This window comes from Ciconia boyciana, chromosome 5, assembly GCF_034638445.1.
Source record: "Ciconia boyciana chromosome 5, ASM3463844v1, whole genome shotgun sequence".
Taxonomy (NCBI): Eukaryota; Metazoa; Chordata; class Aves; order Ciconiiformes; family Ciconiidae; genus Ciconia; species Ciconia boyciana.
The window spans coordinates 49,733,080-49,757,849 of record NC_132938.1 but is presented as its reverse complement, the minus strand read 5'-3'; the positions used below and the strand labels follow the sequence as shown (position 1 = coordinate 49,757,849).

The 24,770-nt window shown below is 38.4% G+C and overlaps 1 protein-coding gene across 7 annotated transcripts in view; it reads left to right on the top strand.

Annotated features, from left to right (window-relative positions):
* Positions 1 to 24,359, top strand: part of MND1 (meiotic nuclear divisions 1) — a 43,671-nt gene extending 19,312 nt beyond the window's left edge. For 3 of the 7 annotated variants that reach the window (XM_072863084.1, XM_072863085.1, XM_072863087.1), the window contains 6 exons: positions 687 to 838; positions 2,868 to 2,942; positions 5,431 to 5,545; positions 14,081 to 14,119; positions 22,361 to 22,405; positions 24,092 to 24,359. In XM_072863084.1, coding sequence (XP_072719185.1) covers positions 722 to 838; positions 2,868 to 2,942; positions 5,431 to 5,545; positions 14,081 to 14,119; positions 22,361 to 22,405; positions 24,092 to 24,198 — 498 coding nt within the window. In that variant the 5' untranslated portion in view covers positions 687 to 721 and the 3' untranslated portion in view covers positions 24,199 to 24,359. The remainder of the gene's footprint in view (positions 1 to 686; positions 839 to 2,867; positions 2,943 to 5,430; positions 5,546 to 14,080; positions 14,120 to 22,360; positions 22,406 to 24,091) is intronic. The other 4 variants (XM_072863080.1, XM_072863083.1, XM_072863082.1 and 1 more) reach the window with 3 other exon arrangements.
* Positions 24,360 to 24,770: the final 411 nt, after the last annotated feature.

The window sequence follows — 24,770 nt, the reverse complement described above, 5'->3', positions numbered from 1 at the left end:
TATTCATCTGTATTCATCCTTCCTCCAACTCCTTTATCCTTGCTGACTGTTTTTCCTTCTTTCACGTACAGTTATTTTCAGCTGTGTTCCCACCTCTGTATCCAAGCCTTCCTGCTTCTCCCATCATCCTGGATTCCTTGCACAGACCCTGGCCATCTGTTCCTCACCCTTTGCATCCTTGTCCTATGTTTGTTTTTTTCAATATCTCGCCTCCTTCTGCTGTTCCTTTCCTTATCCTCATCTTTTATTTGTTGTCATGGGAATACCCACTGTGACTTCTAAATAATACACAAAGAGCTGTGGTTTCATTTTATTTTGTGAATTCTTGATTGTGAAGACAGAATTAAAAAAAAAAAACAACACCAAGAAATTAAAATATGTGAGAGAAGAAAGCAAAATCTTGAATAAAATTGTATAAAAATCATTGTTGCTTTTAGACAGAGGACGATCTTCTAATCTTCTAACCTTGTGGCATGGCAACCTTGCATGTTATATAGGTCAATCTAAGAAATGTTGTAGTTCTCAGCGTTTGTCATGACTGTGTCTTTCATGATTAAATGCTGTGGAATATAGAGGACCGACAAAATAGTAAGATGCCATACTGGGAAACATGCTTCCAAGCTGGAAACCAGCTTTTATGATTTTATTGCAATTCCCTGAGAGCTCCTTCTGTGCTTCCATTTTAGAGAATGCAGAAACATTCCTAAAGAACTTCACGAATATGGAAAAAACAGAGAAAGTGACACCTTTAAGCCAATGCTTTCTGCAAGAGAGGCCATATTCTTTGCACTTGTGGTATATGGGCCTAGATAAACTCCTTGGCTTCTCTGCTTCCTCTGTGAGTTTTTTTCCAGAAAAAAATCTTTGTTCAGAGATACTAAACAATGTGTGCTCAGGTGTTTGTCTTCCCTGGGCTTCGTGAACTGCAAACTGCACCTAAGTATTTGTCCTCTTCTGAACTGTATACTTCTGTTTAGTACGGCATAATGTGGGTACTAACACACTTAATTTTTTAGAGAATTTTGTGGAAAGCCCAGAAAGAGTACTGTTTAACTCTCCACCAAAATTAAGATGTTAGTGTACTTCAAGCCACATACTGAAACCCACACTGCCTCTGTGGTTACTTGCACTGAGAGCAATGAGTAAACAGCTGGACATATTTTTCCCCAAATTATATGTGCCTTACCATTAGTGTAATTTATATATAAATTGAAGAAAACCCAAAACATTCTTTTTTGAAAGGAGACCTTCTTGTCTGTGTGTATGCTCACACATGCATGAACACATACTTAATCCAGAAAGAGTGTTCAAATTAATTTTTAAAAATTGAGCTATAAAATGAACCCCTAAACCTAGTGAGCTGCAGTTGGGCTGGGTCCTAATCTACATGAACCACCAGTACGGAGTTTCTTTTTACTGTTATGGCTGATCTCTAAGACTTGTCAGTAAGCTCTGCCTGATGTTTATGATGCATTTACATTTAATATGTATTTCTGAAAATACGGACTGAACATGAGTTTAAATAGAAATTGAGAAGTGATTGTAGCTCCAAAGCAGTTCTGTTTGCATTGTATGAATGTCATCTTGGTGTTTCAGCTGCACAAGAATATAAGTGATAGGGTTAAATTATCAAGTCTAGGGATTGCAAGAAATGTCTAGGAATGCTTTTCCGCTCAGTGGCATCCTCAGTGAGAAAGGGAATGTAGAAGTGGAGGCTTCATGTGAGGGTTTTGGGGGGAAGGCAGAATGAAACCTAAGCTCTGACAGCCACTTGTGTTGTCTTCACTATTAGTCTGATATACTAGTTTTCTCCCTAACTGGTGCTCAGAACATCTTAAAGCTAAACTAAAGAGTGAATACTTACAAAGCATACTATTTTCTTCCTTTTTTTTTTCTTTTGTGTTGGTTTCAAATGCAGTAACTAGTTTCCAAACTATATTTTATTAGAATTTTTTTTTTGCATTCTCGTGCATCTCATTTAATATTTCAAGGTGCGTTGGCTAATGCTGAGTATTGCGTCCCTGAGGGGCAAGTCATACATCCTGCTCAGCTTAAGAGTTTCCAAAGTGTCTCTGGAAAACTTCCAACTAAACTGGAAGGGCCTGGTTCAAGATGGGTGGCAAGTTAATGGAGAGAGATCTCTCTTTACGAAGAATGGTTCCTCCTGGAGTAACAGGAGAATGGAGAGAGTATTCACACCAGCCCTGTGAGATACGACTTTTGTGAGATTCCTCTGCCTCAGGCTTGAAGGAAGGGAACTCTGAAGTCTAGCAGTGTGAGTGCAGCACAGAAAAAGGGGGGCATGGCTTTACATGCCTTTGAGCTATAGATGCTTCTATTCACCAGTATGCAAAAAGGATTGGGGCCATGCCAATGGCATACCAGACTTTGGGAAGACTGGTATCAGCAGCTGAGCAGGTGGATCTGCTACAGGTTTTGTCACTGCTTCCATTGAATAAGGAGAGCTGGAAAAGGACCAAAGGAAATTATCTAATCCAAAGCCTCTGTGTTATGGAATCCTTTGTATAGAGATGCCAGATTATGGTATGAAACAGGATTTTGGTCCCATGCTGAACATGCTGTACATAACAAGATTATGTGCCATGGGACTGAAAATTTCTTAGACTTTAATTTGCTTCCTGTAATTCTTTTCTGTGGTTCAGAGCCTCAGACTTATATTTGGGTGCTTTTGTATTTATTTTGTGTTTATTTTTATTACACAAGTTATAAATAGATATAAATTTATATACTTAGAAGTGTCTGTCCACCTGTTTATTTAAATATATTTCTATGTATACACATTTTATAGGTATGTTTAATACATGTTACTGAAATAGGTTGATTTTGTTCTTTGTTTCCTTTATCAGTTTGCTGAAAGCAGTCAGAAAAAAGAGGCTTTACAAAAAAGCATTGAGAAATCAAAAATTGGACGTGAAGATACTGTAAGTTGCTTTGGGGGGGAGGCATTCCTACCAGGAAATAGGGCTACAGGTATGCACCGTTTGTAAATACTAATGTAGTAGTTGGAAATCCATTAAGAATTCTAAATACTGGAGATGAGAAAGGGACACAAAAAGTCAGATATTAGATTATTCCTTAGTTGGCCATGCACTAATGAGTAAAATATTGACAACTGGCTGCTCCAAGGCTGAGAAAATGTGTGACTGCCTGAAGTCTGGTAATCTTTCAGGCTTTTGGGGATTTAAAGATATCTTAAAACTTGAACTATGCAGAGGTATGTACCAAAGTTGCCAATGGTTGCTGAACTGCCAAATCTAGTAGAACTCTGCCAAAACTGCAGACATAGGTGTTAGGGGAGTCTTTATTTTTTTAATCTTATTTATAATCTAGATTTCTAAATTACTATTCTGAGCAGCCATGTAAGCTTGGTGCTCTTTGCATGCTGAAGCTGTTAACACTGCAAAATAATATTTAGGCTTCATATTTACCATACATATGAAGTGGCATATTAGTTAGAAATAATTCATATGGTATTCCAAGGTGCTGATTTGTTTTGAGATGCTCAGTCTGAAGCAGTGTCATGGTTTAACCCCAGCCGGCAACTAAGCACCACACAGCTGCTCGCTCACTCTCCCCCGCCCCCGCAGTGGGATGGGGGAGAGAATCAGAAGAGTAAAAGTGAGAACACTTATGGGTTGAGATAAGAACAGTTTAATAATTGAAATAATATAATAATGATAATAAAAAATTGTAATGAAAAAGAAAATAACAAAAAGAGAGGGAAATAAAACTCAAGAAAGACAAGTGATGCAAATGAAAAACAATTGCTCACCACCAACCAACCGATGCCCAGCCTGTCCCTGAGCAGTGGCCCCCCCTGGCCGGCTTTCCCCTCGTTTATATGCTGAGCATGACATCATATGGTGTGGAATAGCCCTTTGGCCAGTTTGGGTCAGCTGTCCTGGCTCTGCCCCCTCCCAGCTTCTTGTATATCTCCAGCCTTCTCAGTTGGTAGAGCATGAGAAGCTGAAAAGTCCTTGACTAGTGTAAGTGCTACTTAGCAACAACTAAAACATCAGTGTGTTATCAACGTTATTCTCATCCTAAATCCAAAACACAGCACTATACCAGCTACTAGGAAGGAAATTAACTCTATCCCAGATGAAACCAGGACAAGTGGTTTAAAACTCCAATAAATAAATGCATAAACAGGGATGGCCAGAAGCTTTCAGGTAGAATTGAATTTTGTAGGAAAGTGACAAATCTTAGAATCCAAAATGTTTTATAGAAATGCTTTGGGTTTGACTGTAATCGGAATCACAGGCAGGTTTCTCACACAGTTATGCTTGTCAGATTTCCAAATGGATTGTTCGAGACTTGGGCTTCTCCACCATGTGGCCTGCCCTAGTCACAAGAAGCTACTGGTCCAGGAAATCCTGTTCTGGCTGATGGTTCCAACATTTTGGTTCCGGATTACACATCAGGAAGAAGTTCTGAGAAATCTAGATCACGATGTAGGTCTCTGAGCAACTGGCCTCCATACCCCAGCATCTGGAAGCTTTTGATTCCAATCTGCATTTTCAGAACGTGCTGAATCCAGACTTGGCAAAAGCACTGGGAATATGGAAGTTTGGGGGGAAGAAAAAAAAAAACCAAACCCAAACAAACAAAATAAAATCCCCCCCAAAAACCCTACCTCAGACTGCTGGGCTGCCACGGAGATTGCCATTGGCTAAAAACCTGATGGTTTACAAACTCGTGCTATCTGGCTTTTTTAGGTTCCCCAGTACCATAGCATGAGTTCTTTGAATTATCAGCCAGTTACAGTGTTCGGCTGTAACTACAGACTGAATTTGAACTATGTGCTGAGTTGGCTATGGGAGAGCTCATGTTGAGTCAGTGTCTGCAGATTCTTATTGATCAATAGAATATTTGAGGTCAATATTGTATACTCTCCCAGCAAAGACTACCATTTCATAAATATCTGAATTTTTTTTTGAGACCACTGTTCTTAAATGCTGTGGGAAAAAGGAGAAAAATAAATTCGGAGCACGTTCATACACAGCATCCTGATTTCTGGAAGTGTGAATGGTAGGTTTTTCTGTAACGCTGTCTTTAATTACAAGACTAGCACTCCTAAATATCATTTAACCTTTAAGCCCAACAATTAAGAGATCTGTTTGGAGTTTGTCAAACCACGTTGAGTTCAAAGGTTGTAGAAAATTGTTCTTTCCTCTATCCATTTTGGCCTTTATTTTTTTTCCTTCCAGTTTGTACTTGATATCATTTAGTGTCACTGAGAGTTTTGTGTGTGCATAAAATGCTCAACTGGTTCATTGACAGAAAGGAGTAGTGAAAATAGCATTTAAATTTACATCTTTTTATTTTTTGAAAAATGTTCTGTGCAATAATTACTGATTTTTATTTTTGTATTTTTTTTATATCTCCAAACATATTTTGAATCCTCAGACAGAACGTGCAGCTCTAATAGAGGAACTTGCTGCCCTTCGGCAGAAAAAAGAGCAGCTAAAGGCAGAAATAGACAAATACAGAGAATGTGATCCAGACGTCGTTGAAGAAATGCGTAAGTTGTACATTGTTTAAAGTGAACTTTTGCACGAAAAGGTCTGCACTGCTTTAGCTTAAAATCTGGTATGCAGAGATAAGCCAAAGCATAGCTGCTTTTCTTTTTAAAGCTGTAAGCAATACAACACAGGTACACTGACCATTTCTTTTCATCTTCTGTTGTATTAGATAAGGGGGTTTTTATTGATATTTACTCTGCCAGCAACTGAGCAGTTAACAAACAATCCTAAAATGGAAATACTCTGATGCATTAGAATTAGTATCAGGATCATTCTTTCTAGAACCGTATTAATTCTATAACTTCTAAGTGTGCTGAACCCTAGAATGTGTGTAGGAAGAGTAGTCTCTGGCTTCTGTTTACCTTCAATTCCATGCTGGCAAAACAGGTATCTTTCTACTTACTTTCTCTTGTCTATTTAGAACATAAGTATAAGTGACAGTTAAGTGTCTCTAATGAAATGCTTAAGTATGGTATTACACTGTTGACTTACTGTTTGTACTGTCTCTGACATGCTGCGTTTTGATTGGAGTTTCTAATTCTAATGGAATACAAGGAATGATGAGTGACTTCAATAATACAGAATTGGGCACTGAAATGTACTTAATATTCTGATCCTTAGCATGAAAAATGAAAAGCATGCATGAAATTTTATTGAATTTTCTCTACTTCAACTTTCATGTTTTATTTATTAGGCTCTTATGTTGCTACCCAAACACCACTGCATATTCAGTTGCTGTAATGGCAAAACGCCATTACAGAGTGATGAGGAACAGGCACAGACCTTTTTGTGAGAAGATATCTGACTGAATCCTTCTCTTTCCTTATTCTTCTAACAAAGTCCACAGCTTCAGAAATGTGCTGAGAGAAAGCCAGGAACATAAACAGAGATGGCAGCACACCCCAAAATTGGACAGATATTATTTATTTTGAGGGGCTGTGACATTTTTTGGTCAGCTGTGTTATCTTTCCCCAAGGATGTAATGGTATGCCAGGGAATAAGCAAACTCAAGACCTGAGGTTAGTTACTGTGCTGTAAATCGCTCGCTGTGTGCTCTCCTGAGGACAAGTAACAGACACATTGCAGCTGATTCCAGCTGTAAAAATGAATGAGGTTAGGCAGATACCGACAGCAGAGGGATTCATAGTGTCAGGTATTTTAACTGCTGAGATACCCTTAGAGTAAGCATTGCACTGAATGATTTGAGGAGCCTCTTTTGAAGCAGTCGCAGTGAGCATGTTCCTAAATACTAGGTACAAGGGGGCAAATCACAGCTTGAATGTTAGGGTAAACTGCATTAGCTGGCAACACAGAGACTAATATCCTGGAAAGAGGGACAGGAATGAAATGTAATCATTAGTTGCTTCAGTCATGCCCTTTGTTGTTTTTGGTGGGTTGTTTGTTGTTTTTTTGGTTTTTGGGGTTTTTTTGTTTGGGTTTTTTTGTTTTTTGTTAAAGTGTGTGGAAGCTCCACGTGAGCTTCTGCCATGGAGGGATGAGCATTTAAGGGAGTTGGTGAGGTTAGCCTTGTTGGGCTACCTGTAGGATTCCCAGAGGAATATGCAGTAGTGTTTTGAAAATAATTTGTCCCTGACCTTTGATTAAAAAGTTTCTGCTTCACTATATGTTTCATCAGTTATTGTTGCACTAGCAGTGCACATTGTTGCTGGCAATGTATAAATGAATAAACAGCCATATCAGTTTTGGGGACTTTAATGTCTTTGTCAAAGCTGAATGGAATTTTACCAGCTTTAAGGGAAAGATGGGAAAAAAAAAAATGTTGGGGGGCATTTCTCTCGTTCCAGAGCGCGGGGAAGTGCAAAGGCAAAACAAGATGCAGGAAGTTACGGGTTTTAGTGTAAGAAGGCAATAAAGAATCTCGGGCAATGGAAGGTGTTCAGCTAGACATGAAGGTTACTGCTGCTGTTTCACAGAATAACCTTATAATCAAAGTTACTGGTTCACAGATTTTGAAGCATTTTCAAACTGCATGTGAGTGATATGATTTTCTACCTGCTGTACAATTTAGGTAACGATCTTTGTGATTATTTTCAGTTAGATCACCTGAGCAGATTACTAACTCTAAATTACCTTAGTTTAATTTTGAGTCAGAAATCAGAGATGGCTGTTATGTTATATAATTGCACTCTTTTTAAGAGGTGGATTGTTCAATAGAATATGTTTTGTAATGGGCAGTTGTCACTTTCTACATTTGGGTTTTCCCTCTTCTTCCTTAATGACGTCAACCTGTAAAGAAATCTTTCTGATGCTCAATATAAAATTTCACTTTGTTAATTTCCCATCCCATGTCATAGAGCTGCCTTGATTTTTGTTGTGGTATTTTAGGGGTGTATCAAACTGTCATCTGATTTCAGTAGCCTTCAAATTTGGTGAATGCTTTGCTATGCCTTTTTAATTGCTCTTTCCCTTAAAGGAGTATTGCAGCAACAAACCTATTGTACAGCAACGAGCCTCATTAAAACACACACACACACACACACTAATTCCAGGGTCAAAACGAAGTTTGGATGATTCATAGCAAATAGCTGAAGACTCAACTAAAAGCTGAACATCTGTCTTGCTTCCTGAGTCTTGTGGTGGGAAAGTCATGTTTGACCATGTAACTAAATATACTATAATGCATATTCACAAGGGGGCAAATCAGAATACTAAAATACTAACTCAGTGTTTTGCTGACTTGACTGCTTGTCCTTTTAATATCTGTAACAAATGTTTTGCTATATGTTTTGGCTTAATTTCCTTGGCTTTTGTATTAGAGCACTGAAGTATAAACTCTAATGCCTTCCCAAGTTTACAGCATTTGAAAGCAGAATTTTAGTATTTGTATGTAACAATTAACTACAGTAAATAGCAGAAGAAACAAGATTTAGGGACTGACCACTAGAGGAAGCTACATAGTAGTCTGGTCTTGTGGGTATATTTGCATAATTCCATTTTACAGGTAGACTATTGTAAAATTATATCTTGAATGGCAAAATACATGGATTTCTTCTAAGGACCACTGCAGTTCAGTGGTTGAAGCTTGTCTTTGCCACTTGGAAATGTTGTTTAAGCCATCTTGTGTGAGTTAGGATTGAGTTATAAATTCTTCCTCAACACTAAAGGCAGTAAAACTGACAGCAGTCATCGGAAGTAAAAATAAATAATAAATACTGGGATATTATCTTTGCTGTTAAACTTGTAATCCTGCTTCAGCTGGTGCAGGACAGAGCCCTTGTTTCTCAGTTTTGAGGCAGGTTTTTGTAGGCTGGAGGATATGCTCACGGGGAAGCAGCCATTGTAGAGAAGAGATTCTCTATTCCTCCAGGAGAAAGGCTTATATGACATAACGTGTATGTATGCAAAGTTGGATACATGTGATGCTGCTAGATTCCCTGAAGATTATGGTAGAGGACAAAGGCATGGAGAATGCAAGCTTTCAATAGTTCCTAATTTATCCAGATTTTCATAAGGCCAATAAAAATGTTCCACGTAACATCAAGATTGACCTACTGTGTAAGTTTAATTCTTTCTGCCTGCCAGAGAGAGATGTTAGGGAGCTAATAAAATTTTTCTGACAATTAATTTTATAGAAAGATTTGTCTGGCAGCCTAAGTGTATAAATGATACGGATTTTGCTCTGAGTTGTTGGTCAGCTTGTAACTGTAAACAGCTACACATTTTCAGTGTTCACTGTAAAATAAACATTCCTAGAATTTCAAACTTGTTCTTCCACTGTAATTAGAGGAATGTTGGTTTATACTATATTAAAACATCGTTGGGTCTTAGCTATTTTTTTCACAGTAGCCATGCTTTGGTTACTTTGTGCCTTTGCATAGGACAGTAATCTCAGCAATAGTTACATACTGACTGAAGTGTTTTCCATGTGGTATGATTGCTAATATTTATGGGGCTGGTCTTAGATGTTGCCTGTCAGCATTCCTGTTTTATTTAGCATGTTTTTAGAATGTCCAATTACTGATAATTTTTATGTCTCAGGCTTTTACCTTTAAAGCAGTGATCGGAACGTGTCTAGACAAACTGTATTCTCAAAAATTAGCAAACTGCCAGGTACAACACAGGTAATGTAGCAATTTTGGTGTCAACCTTTTTACTTCTGCTCTCTTTGTTTATTTTTACCCTGTAGCAAGAGACGTAAGTGATTCAAATGGACAGGATTTCAAACCACAAATATCCAGATAGTTATCCTTTTGAATCTCTGAAAGTGTGATCTCAGAGGCGTCACTACCGGTCCAGTTCAGGGTTAGATTATTTTCTAAAACTAATGGCTGCATGAAAATAAATTTTTGGAAAACATCCAGACTTTACTGAATACCATGAAGATGTCATGCTATACGTAGTAGGTACTTGAAGTGTCTTTTTTCATTGCAGACACTTCAAAAATTTCTAATTCTGATGTGTCTAAACACTGAAAATTTCAGCTTGACAAACTGTTGTGAAGAATTATATCGGGATATACAGACAGTATGAGAAAATAGTTCTGGGTTTACCAGTTTCTTCATTCATCTTAATATCTTGAGGCTGAATGCTTGAAAAGGTAATGTTGACTTAGCTGCTGGATTTTGTGGGGTGCATAGTTTGGAGTTTGGGGGGTTTTTTGTTTGTTTGGGATTTTTTCTTTGTTGATACACCCACCTATTATGTTCTGTTAGGTTCAAATCAATTTGAAAATGTGTTATGCATATAGATGTATTTAATGTTACAAAAACTTAGTATCAAGTGCTAAATTCTTTTTTGGGTTTCTTACTAATACTGAGAATAGTCCCTGTTCCCAGAGAGGGAACAGTAGTGAAGAAATGGAATGAAGATTAGACTATCCTGGCTAATGGAGAGGCTTTAAAATGAGTTGCATCAGTTTTACTCAAAATTCGACAAAATGCTGATCATTTACAAAATGGTTTAATGGGGTTTCTTTTATATTTTGTGGCAAAGACTATTGTTCAGAAAACATATCAGGTTATTTAAACTAAAGAGCCTTGTCAGTGCTTTCAGTTAATGAACTATTAAGTAGCTATTTTTATAAATGTAATGATTTACTTGGAAAAGTGAATGTCTACAAATAATTTTAAGCCCGGTTTAGGTGCCACCAGGATCAATAGATCAAGCCTATAGAGAGTGTTTTTCTAATCACCTCTAGATCCAATATGTTCAGTTTGCAATTAAGAGGATGTTTTCTAGCTACTGACCATGAAATATGCACCTGGCATCTGAGAAACAAGCTGTGCTTTTTATGGTTTATGCATCAATACCATTACCAAAGAGTCTGCAATTGGAAATTAGTCAGTCTGTTGAAGTTAGACTAGCGTCTCCACTCACACTTATGTTAGCCTTAGAAGGTTAAACTAAGCTTTCTTTGGAGTGAACCAGACACTTGCTTAAAAGATAGAATAGAACAGAAAAATAATAGATTTAAAAGCAGGCACCCCTTTTTTTACTTAGTCTCATCTTACAGAGAATTGTATATTTAATGTATTCATCTCCTGAAGATCTGGATGAGGATATGACAGGAAATAGACAATGTATGTTCATGTATGTAACTTGTGGGCTATCTGCTACTAAAAAAACCCAAAACCACAAAGCCCACCCACCCCCCTTTTTTCCTTTTTCCTCCTTCACCATGGAGTACCAGTATGTATATAGATGTGAATAAAAGAACACATTTACTCGACTAATTGCATCAAGCTAAGAAATTTTTTTATGCTTTTCCCGCTCCCTATGCTGTTCTTTGAATGGCTTGTCATTTCGTTGGAAGGTTGGCAAATTAAATTACCTGTTCAAAAGCTACATTAAGAGACAAAGCACAATGCTTTACCAAAACTAAACATAATTTTATTCCTAATTCTTTCTAAAAATTATAAATGTACTTGTATGTAATCATAGTTACACGTAATAACAGTAAACATAAATTTTAATTGTTAAGTAAAGTCGAAAAAGGAACAGGGTACTAATGAGTGGAATTACAAATGCATACTTGATCACTAATGCTCCAGGCTCCTTCGGTAATCATAGCAAGTGAGAAGGAATTGCAAGTTTAAGCAGTATTTCTGCTCCTTTATCTTCATCCCTTCCAATTTTCTTTTTCTCTTGAAAATCAAGGGAGGCTTGTTTGCAGTTCAGTTATTGAAAACGCTTGCTGGTCCTTCGACAGAGCAAACACTTGCAGAGCAGAATCTGGCCTTGATTGCCACAGCCATAATGTGGTAGGTGTAAGGACCTTCCCTGACACAAGTAGGTTAAAGAGTTCCCACCTTGGCCTTTCATTCCTGTGCTGCAGTTCACCAGTGATAACAGCAAGCAAGTCAGAGTTGTCAGCTCAAGTTAGGAACTGATGGTATTTATATCCTTGTCTTGTGGTGGACTCTCCTCAGGTCTTTGAAATCTCTCTTTCCACCAAACTGTCTGATGAAGTCTTTAGCTGCTTTCTTCAGAAAGCTTTCGTATATGTGGTAGTTTGTCACGCATCTCCCAGAATTGTCTGTCTTCTGGTAGTTGCCCTGAAGAGCAACCAGGGATCCTCTGGCCAACTAGGAGCACATCAGGTGACAAATTTTCAAAAGGCATCTTCCTGAACTCTGCAATGAATTGAACTGCGTAGAAAAATGTATTTGGAAGGAACTGAATGAGATGGGAACAGGAGTAGGTAAATGTGTGAGCAGCTTTCTGGCACTTGGAAAGAAACGAGAATATAACAGCCATGAAGAATAATGAGCGAAGGACCACCAGGACAGACTGCTGCAGCTTAAGATGCATCAGCACATATATTTCGAAGGCGCAAAGCTTAAAATGAAATGTGGGGCTTTTGACTAAAGCTGGGAAGCTGAAGTTCAGAAGGGTTATTTGGCTTCCAGCAAAAGGCCCTAATTCTCTGTGTTTCAGAGAATTTCTCTGTCTCTGTGTTTGGCCTAAAGTTTGGACTCCAGCTAAGAAGTTACTCTGCAATGAAAAACTGTCCTAAATGTTTACACACACGCATATGTGTGTTTTCATACCTCAAACAGATACTAGCAAGATTATCCTTCTTGGAGACCTTCAACTTATGCCAATTTGCTTTAAAATGAAGCTGCATTTTAGCTGGTTAAGCAAAACAAACAAAAAGAACAAATTTTAAAATTGTTTGTCTTTTGTCAGTGGGGTTTTACTTGGACACAAAAAAGAGGCAGTTGGAAGATCAAATCTTTAGCTAACATATGTAACACCCTCCTTAAAATGGCTACTCTGGGAAGTTACCTTTTCTCAAAATTAAATGGGAGAGCTTACAAGACTTATTTTTGTTCTTCCTGTGTATTTTGTTTCTTATTTGTTTATATTGGAATGGCAGAAAAAATATGTAGGGTGAGAGGCAGACAGGTGAAATATGTGGGAATAATTTTTTTTGTCTGAGTCAGTTAATCTTTATGGCAAAAGTTGTTGAGCTGCTTAGGAATGGTAGACACTTGATAAAATTTGTGATGTGGAAAATGGCTACTTGTAACTACATCTATGATACTTCTTGATTTAGAAATGAATCGGCAGCAATCCATTTGGCCATATTTTAAAGCCATGAAGAGACCATCAAAGGGAAGTAATTATAGATCATATATATAAGAAACAAAAAGGCTTTTGTGGAGTGATTATTTTGCTTCTCTCCCCCAGTATTAGACCTGCTAGGTTAGTTGTGTATGGTACCATTCATTCAGACTGTTTTGATAAACTTATGGTGATGTTCAAAGGGATTTTTAAAAAAAATACTGGTTTATATCTTTTCATGACTTCCATATACAAAATGAAGTCAGGAAAGGTATTGTGGAATTTTAATTTGTTGTCTTCAGTGCTAAGTTGTGGGACTGACAAATGTAGTCTTCCCTGGCCTTGTTTGGCAACACATTTTTTTAATCTCGTATGTTAGGAAATCTCCCGTATGTTACGGGATGGTAGAGTATGTTTTCGTTATGGATTTATCTAGATTAGGACCGTATATTATCAGTGTATATTCCTAATATAGATACCTTGTTCTGTGCTGTTTAACTGCAGACATTTTGCAGGGCAGGTTGTGTGCGTGCAAGACTAATCTTGGCACTGGTAGTGTATTTGAGAGTATTTCCAATGTTTTTTTTTTTCTCCCCTCCCTACTTGAACATCTTATGAGCTAGTTTCACTGGAAAGAACAGGATATCAGAAAAAAAATCTGGAACAGAGAAACAATTTGGAAACACCTGGATGACACAGAGGTTTTGTCTTTGCCACTGTAAGAGACCTTTGTAGACTGGGAGAAGTTTGTCTTTGGTGTTTTGACTCAGTTTTGCATAATACTGTGGTAAGGAAACTAGGGAAACAGAATCTTGATGAAACTGCAGTAGTGTGAATCTCAAATTACTTTATAATTGTACTCAAGGTGTATTCATTAGTAATTCAGTATCAGAAAGCGAGGTAGAATCGATGAAATTCTAATAGAGTCTGTCATGTCTGTGCATCTGCTCAGTATTTATATTAATGAGCTGGATAATAGAATAGAAGATATTCTGTTACGTTTGCAGGTGGCGAAACTAGAAGAGACTGCATGGACAAAGGACAAGGTGAGATTTCAAAACGAGCATGACAAAGTGCAAAGATAGTCTAAAAAAAACTGAATAAAATTCAGTAGTGGCAAGTGCGAGGACATATACGCATTCAAGGATATTGTGTTACGTAAATGATCTGGAGCAGTTAAGGGTGGAGGGTTTGAAAAAGACATCAGGGTTATAGTAGTTTACAGGTTGAATGTAAGACATGCTTGTTATGAAAAGTGAAATCGTCATACTAAGATACAGAACCAGAAGTATAGCCAGCAATGAGATGTATGAAATGTCTTTCTACTCAAGTTGGCATTAGTGAGGCTTCAGCTGTAACACTGTGTCAGTATTGGATATCCTGCTTGAGAGGTGTGTATGTAGCTAACTAGGGAGAATTCGGAGTAGAACAAAAAGACCAGACATCAAGTAACCACATTCTAGGAGAAAAATTTTACAAAAATAGGGCTCAAAAGAAGATTGCTCCTGGTGGATTTCACTTATTTATGTTGCCTTTAAAGAAGGAAAGGAATAGCCTATTGCTCAGGTTCGTGGAGAACTCAGCAGTAAATAATAGCCTTAAATTTTGGGGGGGGGAAGATGAAAAACTATTCTAATGATGACAGTAATCAAACGCAGAGCTAGATTGCCTGGGAAGGTTTTAAAAGCTCTAACACTGGAAACCTTAAAGACATGCTGCAGACACCTCAGAAATGGCATTGGTAAGGTTGGACATGCATTGAGTCATGGGTACAGAGACCGGAGGACCTCTTGTGATGCCTTCCAGTCACTTCTCTGCAACTTCTGTGCCACAGGAGGTGTGCAGCGGAATAATATCCCAAACTGGACAAAAAGCATAGTGCTCTGGGATGGGCCTCCTTGCAAAATGCAGTTCACCAGCAGTTTGCTGTGGGTATGGAGTGCAGAACTTTTACTAGTAAATGAAGTGAGGAGGGAGGAGTTGTCCACTGAAAGAGAAACAAAGTGTTGTTAGGGAGCCCTGCATCAGAAAGCTGGTGTGTTTGCTTCCCTTTTGTAAGCACATAGCTTCCCTCTGTTCTTTGGATAAGAGTAGATGTATTTTAGTTATGCAACTAAGATTTTTGGCATGGGATTTCAGGTAGAATGCTTGAAAGGTAAATGGTCTTTTTCTGTGGGTACCTGAATGCAGTAAACTTAAGTGCAAGAGCATGTATTTCGCATAGAGGAATCTTTTGGTAGCAATTCTGACAAATTCTGTTAGACGTTTTTCAAAGAGACACTGTGCACATACTGATGAAATTTGACAGTGTGACCTTTTCATATGGGACAGAGGGAGCTTTTGCTGATGGGACGTGACACTTTTTTCAAACACACTTACAAATATCGCAGACCCTTTAAAAGCAGTTTTCGAGAGATGTGGACCAGCTTATTAGTAGCTTTACTATGCACTGCCATGTCTCACCATATAGACAAGACTGGCACTATGTTATGTGTTTGCTTAGGTTTATTTTCAAGCATATATATATATATATATATATACACACACACACAGAGCTGTTGCAACAGAAATGCTAATTTAACTCATTCATATATCAAAATTTCTTGAGTATTTTTCTATCACAAATGGCTTATGTTCTATGCTTTTCAAAATAGTTGTAGATCAGTAGGTAGGCTTCATAATAGTCAACACTTTTTCTTGTTGTTCTGAAACTTTATTCAGAGTCTAAATGAAAAAAGAGATACTCCTTTTTATTATTTAGTAATATGTCAGTATAAATGGTTCTGTTGAATTTGTGATGTCATTTAAATAAGAAATCATATCTATGCATTGAGTTGAATTTAGTCATGAATTCTGAAGCATTGTGACTTGTTGATTAACATCATGGGGATAAGTGTTATGTGGGATACTGGAGTATGGGAGAAGAATGACGTGTTATTTTGGATTCAAAGGAGTTGACAATTCTGATGTGCTATCACTCTTCTACACAAGAGCTCTTTATTCTGCTTATAAGAGGAAACACCTCTTTGGGAAGCATGGGGGAAGGTAAAGATTGCATATACTGTAGAGGTATCTCTGCCTAATACATGGTTACAAAACATTCTTCTGAAGCTGTTCTTGCTCTGTTGTGAGTTACCCTGTTGACAGTGTTGTAGACTACTTAGTCTCAAGGATACTCAAATATGGACTTTAAAGAAGCCACTTGATCACATCATTGCCACGAGCAGTCTCCAATGGCAAGCTACGGTCTCTTGATCAGGGTCTCTGGTGTCAGTTTGTGGATGGACATGTCAGTAGGAGTTACTAGGCAGTTAGCTTTTGTACTCTCTGTGGATGACAGGTGTATAATTTCTATGTTCACCTTCTACCCTGGCCTTTAGCGACAGGCTCTTTATTTGCATGAGACGTTTTCATTAATGGGAAAGATTTTGGAAATGGTGCATCACAGGATATTATAATTATGCTTCTCTAAGAGAGGTAGGGAAACTGTGACAAATCTGTCACAGTGTGACAATAGCAAAGTAAACAAGGTTTCTGGGAAGCAAGGGCAGCCTGTGAGCAGGAGAATGGATAATCGGAGTCATTGGAGATTCAAGTTCACATACTGTTCTTACAGTAGTTGCCATTTTTCATATTTAAATTCAGTCTAAGTGGATGCAGAATTATTAGTGGAATTCAAATCCACCTAATGCAATTAATTTACCCTGACCAGTTTCATGAGAGAGATTGGGAATCTTTGGGCTAATAATCCTCACTGGCCCGTGAGAACAGTTGCAGCTGTTCTGTGCATTTCATGGAGAAGAATTGCGATTCACACTGTAAAATTACTCCCTCACACACATGCTGAAGACTGCAGTTGTATTTTGCATGTATCTGCTATCAGTCCCACAGGTTGATGGGTGACTGTCTCCTTGAAAAGGTGCTAGACATTCCCTCTGCAGTCATGCGTCTTAAATGAGGAAATCCATACAATTTTCTTGTGGCATTATTTGTGGTAGGTCAAAACTGGCACCAAACTGTGCTAGTTTTATAAATATAACTAGCTTTTGTTACTCTGTAGAAATAGAGGTTCCTGGACCTGAAAATTTTCTTTACACATAAAAACATTACTTACAATAATCCTTAAAGCTATCCTGCAAATGCTAGAGTAGAAGCTAGGAGAGGAAAGAAAGCTACAGCGCTCTCTTCATTTCCAAGTCTATAGGTGGTTGTGAGCTGGTTCTGGCTGTTGAGATGTTTTTAGTATAGCTGTTGGAGCTGGAATATGTTACCTTTTCAGTCTGATTTTGAATACAATTCAGTGACTGCTTCTCTAGTATTGCTTTAATGATATGGGCAGGACTTAAGCTCTTTTTAAAGAACCTGAAAGTAGGTTTGGAAAAATGTTTGTGAGGAGATGGTGGTGGTTGTTGCTATCGCAATTGTTTTTCACCCATGGAAGTGTCCGAAATCTGATAGAAATACTAACTTAGTCTCCTGGAGCATATATATTGTGTTGATGAGGCATGTAGTGGTCTTCCCCTCCTGTGGAAATATTTGAGGCTTCAAGAGTTCTTGGCCATTCCATTTTGGAATTCAAATAGGACCTTTAATTTCCACCATCACCCTTTCCAGGAAAAAAGTGAGCGAATCTGGGGGAAGGAGGAAAGAGGAGGCTGTAGTTCTGCAGTATCCTGAGAATGACTATAGGGCTTCCTGAGTCAGATCAGAAACAATGTGGCCTGGCCGTGCTAAGATTTGGGCCAACATATATTGCCAGTTCAGATTTGTTCACAAACATTGCTGTGTTAATGTTTTTGTGCTGCTGGCCTTCACTCCTGACCAGATGCTGTCCATTTGCTTTAGAAGGCTTCTTACTGGACCTCTTACAGCTGTCCACATGCCCTTTTGTCAGCTCTGTCTCCTGGTCTGCTCCTGAATCCCTGCGGGTCACTGGTAGAATGTCACTCTCCTGTGTTAAAAAGCATGTTTCCAACCCTCCCTCACTTTCTTTTTAGACATTCATTGCTGCTGGGCCTTCCTTTCCCTACCTTTGCTTTCCTCTAAGGGGATACAGGAGACTGTCCCTGTGATAAGGACAATCACAGATGCTTAGGACAGTGGTTCAGTTCTCAGAATCTGGGCTTTTTGAGTTCCTTGCAGTTCTCCAGAGATACCTGGGGTTGAGGGAAGAAGAGACTTCCATGAGAACTGGTCAAAACTAACTCTTTGACCCTTAGCCTTTCACTGTTTAGGGCATATTTCCAGGTGTGTTTTGCTAACATAACAGACTGATTTTGCGAGCCATGCTGCTCCTGGGTCCTGCATTGCTGTACACACAGTGGTTACTTTTGTTCAGTTCAGGAGAGAAAATGCAAGCTTCCGTTTTCCTGCTTAGAAGATGCCAAGTGTGCCTGGTCAGCGGAGGATACATGTGTGTGTCTCAGCCAAGTGAATGACTTGTATCCTGCAGGCATGGGAGCAAGAAAGTCTGTTGATGCATTGTCACACAAATTGGTGAAATAAATATGTAATGTCCAGAACAAATGGATTATTCTGTTGCTTCCAGACAGCAATTGCATATATTGTCAGCCTATGTGCAGATGTATAGATATAAAGTGGAGCATAACAAGGGCCTAATAGTGGTAATGAGAACATCTGGAAGCATCTGGAACATATGTTGCCTCCTGTATTGCTCACCTCTTCTGCATATTTGGCCTTTTCATTGTCTTGCACAGCTTCTGTACTGGAGCACTATTTAGTAGGTGCCAAAAATCAAGTTCTGATAGAGCAGCTGTGGTCAGCAGGAGGATCAGCAGGACTCCAGCCGAGCTTGGGACCCAATGGTTGTGGTGGTTTTGGCAGCTAGCCAGTTGCCCTCAGCGCTGTCTGAGTTTCTCCTTTTTACAGTTCAGAGTTTGCGTCCTGATTCTTCTTTGATGTATACATTTTTACGTTCCCATGCTATTGTCTTCTTTAGGTCTTAAACTTCCTTTTTCAGTGCAATCTAAAAACTAGGAAGCCAATGGCTGCATGATCCTGTGGAAGTAGAGAATAGGCAATCAGAAGTAGCATGACTTTGAGTTACATCAGTACATACAGTAAGTGTGTCTGGGGGATGCCTGTTTTACTCCTCCTTCTTTCCCTCACCCTCCATGCATGTTCACATACAGATGACTTAACAAATGAAAGTTCTAACAAGCAACTATAAAAGGTTTCCAGAAAGTAGTCAAGGTGCAGATTCCTTCATTTCTCTCAGTTCTTGTGATGGAGTCGGGGGCCTCTGGAATATGTTGGCAATGATGCAGATATAGCTGGTGTCTTCAGGTAATGCAGGTCCATAACTGCCAATACCTGTTTCTCCTTCCTCTTTCAGGCATGGTGTTGGATACAGCAGGCAGACAAGATCCTGCAGTGGAATTGTAGGCAAGGTTGAACCTGATCCCAAGGGACTTTAATCTTGCCTTCAGATAGCTAAATGCTCAGCCCATAGCCATGAGGCAACAGCTGAAGTGATCACATAGTAGTTTATGGAGAATGGGTGAGGTGTGTTTCCCTCACCCCAAATTAAAAAAAGAAATGTGAGGGGGAAAATTTAAGTGAAGGAATTAGTGGTTAAGCAGACTGCAGTGCCATCCTACAGCAGTGGCAGTGACAGTCTCACTTGATGACAAGAGACAGTGCAAGCTGTCTTGTTTGCATGAGCTTGCTCAGGCTGGACATGAGGAACATGCAGGTGCCTTGCAACTGTCCAAGCTAGCTGGCGTTGTTGTTGATAGAATGTGCCTGATGGTCTAAGCAACTTTCAACATGGCAGAGTAAATCCATACCTGCATCCCTATGGTGCTATCATGTACGTGGGCGTGTGGGCCAGCCAGTGTAAATGGGAAATCGCAAGCAGCAAACACTTGCCCCAGCCTCTTGTGAATGCATTTCCTGAAGATGTCACGTGCCTGAGGCTTTACAAGTGGCTCTTGTTTCCCCAACCCTGAGCCCCCTGGCAGCAGAGTAATGCAGGAGATGTGTGTTCCCAGCCTCTGAAGGACTGAGGCAGCCTCTTCTTTGATATTCAGCCAGGTTGTTTGAATGTCACCTTCCCCATCCTGAAGTTCTGTCTCCACTTGTGATCCTTCCACGCTTCTACCATGACACTTTGCTGCTAGTTTGTGATCAGTCCCAGGTGGTGCATGGAAAGAATGACATGGTTAAAATATTTCATAATTTTATTTGTATGACTTTTACTCTCAGGAGTTTCTTTTGTTGGATTCTTTTTTGTTATTTCTCTGCTATTTAAGTCATTGAAGGTGCTGCCCATTGTGGGATTTCCCCGTTACGGCTTCCTGTTCTTACTACCATGATTTCATTCCTAGCCACAGCTCGGTTATAGGCAGCCACCGCCATTCTAACCACCCTGTTGCCCAACCTGTATCTGTTGGTCACCTCAGCCTTTTCTTTGACACAGGTAAGAAGTCACATTTTAAAAACACATGATCGCATGTGTGTATTTTAACATGCATAAGCAATGTTTGAAGGGTGACAATGCACCATGCTGCCACTATTTTTTTTTTTTAATGCACTGTACTATACGGTCACTGTGTTTTAAGCACAGGGCTGCATGCTGAAAGCTGCAGGAACCTAGAGCTGTTGTGTGATGCAGAAGCACAGGACTCGGATGGTTAGCTGCTTCCACCAAAGCAGAGGTTTCTGCTGAGACCTAGCAGGTGCTGTGGACTAGGCTGGCTCACCCACCATCAGGATGCTGTCACCTTGCAGCTCTGGATCCATGGAGTTTAATACTATCCTACTTTCCCCGCTCCTTTATTTCAAACTTCATTACTTGGAGTCAAATACAGCTTTCCAGTTTTACTCTAGAGTTTCAGAAAAATGCTGAGTGAAGTATCATAGCTAACACATTTAAAATCTTGACCAGTGAAAGCCCTTACTCTGCAGACTTGCTTTATGTAGTGTTATGTAAAGTATTGTTCAAAATGCCATTGGCTGCCAGTATGTTGTCAGCGCTGCCAGTCATGGAACTGAACAAGTGGGGGTGGCAACAAGCAGTCAGCAAAGGAAATAAGGAATATCTCTCTCAAGCTAGGAATAACTTGAATTTCTGGTGCATGCAAACAAGCAAAAACGCCGACTTCTCGCCCACTCCCTTTTTTTTTTTTTTTTTGCCCATCTTTCTTTTTTGCTTGCCAAGTTGCTTGCGTTGCTCTGCCCAAGCTTTCTAATTGTAGGCCACTTCTAGAAACGGCAGTGTTTTTGAAACAGTGTTTTACTCTGATTAAAACATTTTTCAGATCACTTACTGAAGTATTAAGGGTAGAATAATGAGTGCTTAGCTTCCTGTGTACTAGCAGATGATTTTTCAACATAATTTAATTTTGCCTGAAGTATAATCTTTATAACAATGGATACCTGATCATATATTCACTTCTCAGTACCCCGGAGACAAATTTCATGCGGACCATTCAAATGAGTATTATCATGCAAGTATTAACAAGACTGACTGGGAATAACTAAGTTATGTGTAGGCGTGAGAACCATAATGATTCTGATAAATTCCCATGTTACAAACCAACCTGCTTGATTTGATTCAGTACTTATTTTAATGGGAGCAAGGTGATCTAGGAGGAATTTTTCTTGGTACTGTTTGCCTTATGGAAACTATATAAAAGCTATTTGTAGTAATGGTAATTTACTATTATGTATTTAGATCTGGAGCAGTAGTAAGGGAGGGAAGCCAAGTTTAATAACCAGGAGCATTATTTTGTCTTAATTTCATTGAGTGGGTTCTCAAAGCCCGGGAGACCTTCCAGAGCTATATGATAAACTTTTGGATTAATGTGATAGACTGCTACCCTTGTCTTTTTCCTTATCTGTATAGAGTCACGCATACCTATGTGATGGATTACTTATGTATAGAGAGGATTATAAAATATTTTCCATCTTGTTTGCCTCTAGTATCTTCAGGTCGTGTATCTAGTTGTAATCTTGGTACAGACAATTAAGCCCCCAGGCAAACCAAACTAGGATTATTTTATTTTAAGATACACTTCAAAAACTCAGTTGTTCATATGGTATCTTTTATGTTTCTTTACTCCTGTTTTTCTTTAATTTAGCTTTGCGCTTGCTGGAACCTTAAAAGTGTAAAACAGACGGGTTTGGAAGCAGTAGAATAACTTCCTTATATTGTGTGGTTCCCTAAAAATGACATCAATAAAAATTTAATCTCTGTGCCTTGAAACTATTGTATGATTTTACTCTGATGTATACTTGTTTGTTTGTTTTCTTCTCTATTTCAGGCCAAACAAACAAAATAGCCAAGGAGGCAGCCAATAGATGGACGGGTGTGTATGCATTTATATTGGTTAACACAGCTTCAGACTAGAGCAATTTCAGTAAAAGACCTACTCATTGTTAAGAATTTTAAATTTGATTAGGACTTGATGTAGGATAGCCTTCACTTATAAAAACATGCAGAAATATATTTTGCTTATAAATTATCATGATTCAAAAAACCCCCATTTTCTCAGTTTAGTTACTGAATGTACTTCACATCACATAACATATTTGTTGTTCTGGTGCTATCTTGCCCACCATGTTAAAACCTGCGGCTTATTTTCTTGGTTGAGTTAAAATCTCTTGAGATGAGGAAAACATTAATAGGAGGAGACTGGAAATGGTGGTATCCAGGTATTCAGAAAGTTTAATTATTCTTTTCTGAATTTTCATCTGTTTCTAAAGACTAGAATGCTTTGTGGAACATTATTGCTGCTAGCACATGATGGATGCTATCTAAAACTAATTCATCAGTTTTGACATGCAGGAAAAATGCTGCACAGTTTTGAGGAAGGTTGCTGTGATAACGCTTGTATGGAAGTTTAACTTAATTTTCTGTTGTTGCTTAGCTTTGCTATATTGCTATATATTTCCATTTTGCAGAGCAAGCAATATGTATGTCCTTTTTTTAATTATTTAGAGTATTATTTGAAATTTGTTTGTTTAGAATTCATCTACTACTGATGGACTGCTCAATATCATCCATTATGCCAAGTGCAGGATATCATTGTCATAGTCTCTTGACTATTATTATATCTTCCTTTGCACTGGGTTGTTCACTGCGTATGGGGAAATAAAGTTATGTATTTGAAAATAACTTCTGGGAGTACTGTTGTCAGGGCTTTCTACTGTGCATGACAGGCTGTTGCTCTCAAGGTCTTGAGAGAGTTAAAGGAACTATGCTGCAGCCTGTAGAAAGTACTTTGCTGTTTGATTAGACAATCGGGTTATAGGCTGTAGTGTATATTTCTTTTGAAGAGACAGTTTTAAAACCAAACGTCTGATGGTTAAAGAAAATAAAATATTTCTAAGGTGTGCAGACACAGAGAACACTTCCTGTCTTAAGGAATGCTGCAATTTATGGGTGTTAGCAATGAAGTAGTGAGTTTCAATCAATACTGCAGTGAAAACTCATGTTTCATTGAAGAGAATGTATATGCTAAAATAATAGTAATGTGATGCTAAAAGACAAATGCTGCCTAAAATAAAGCTACTTGAATGTCTTTTTAATTTTCAAACAAAATGTACATTATCTGAACAAACATATGCAGGAATAGAAAGGACCTTGTAGTTACTTTGAATCTGATTTTCACAGTTGTAGACAGTCACACAGTAGGTGTCTAGTTGAAAAAGGACCTATAAAATACTTATTATGCAAATTCACACTTTCCTCATCACTCTATAGCAGGCTTACACTGTAATTGTAGCTTTCAGTCTTCTCATAGAAGGGGAATGAGAAAAGATAAAGGTAACCTCCAAAAAAGAAGACATATTTTACTTAGTACTGAGTGAAAGTATATCATTAGCAAAAGCCTCCCGTTTTCTAGTCTAAATCTTCTTAATAACAATGTTCCCCACTATGTACCTTTTTCATATAGAGAGAGAGTACAAATGGAAGGATTTTGTTGTAGCCAAGGCTATAATTCATTCTTTCCTAAACTTTAAAAACTGAATGTTTTTAATTCTGTTTACAGATAACATCTTTTCAATAAAGTCCTGGGCCAAACGTAAATTTGGATTTGAAGAGAGCAGAATTGACAAAAGTTTTGGAATCCCAGAAGATTTGGATTACATTGATTAGTATTCAGCAGTTGATGCCTGACACAGTTGTACATAGTTTGTTAAATATTCTCGGTTGGCATTTAAATGTGTGTCTGAATCCTCTCCAAACAACTGACCAGCCTTTAATTTGCAGGTTTTTGTTAAAGTTAGTAAAATTCTAAAAATATTTGTTGCATTTCCTTTTTTTTTCCTTGTACATCCAGAGGGACAGTAAATCACTTGGTTACTTCTGTGAGAGAGACTAAGAATGGGCAGGGGTTATAGGGAATAATTATCACAAAGTCCTGAGACTGGTTTTTATTCTTCTTTTGCTTAACTGGGAGTAGTACTAAGAGCTAGAAGCTCTAGTGATTTACATTCAAACTTGTTGAAGACTTTGGAGTGAAAATAACAAGGGACAATATGGAATAGAATGAATTTTTCCCTCATCTCAATAATGAAATACAAAAGATGCATGATCCATTAATGGAAAACACGGAGACAGTAAGGATGTGAGTAGAAAGGCTGAGGTCTGATTTCAAGTTGTTCTTTATTGTGTTGCTAGAAATGCTTGTAAGTTTAGTGACAAAATTTTGTTTGTTGTTGGAAAAT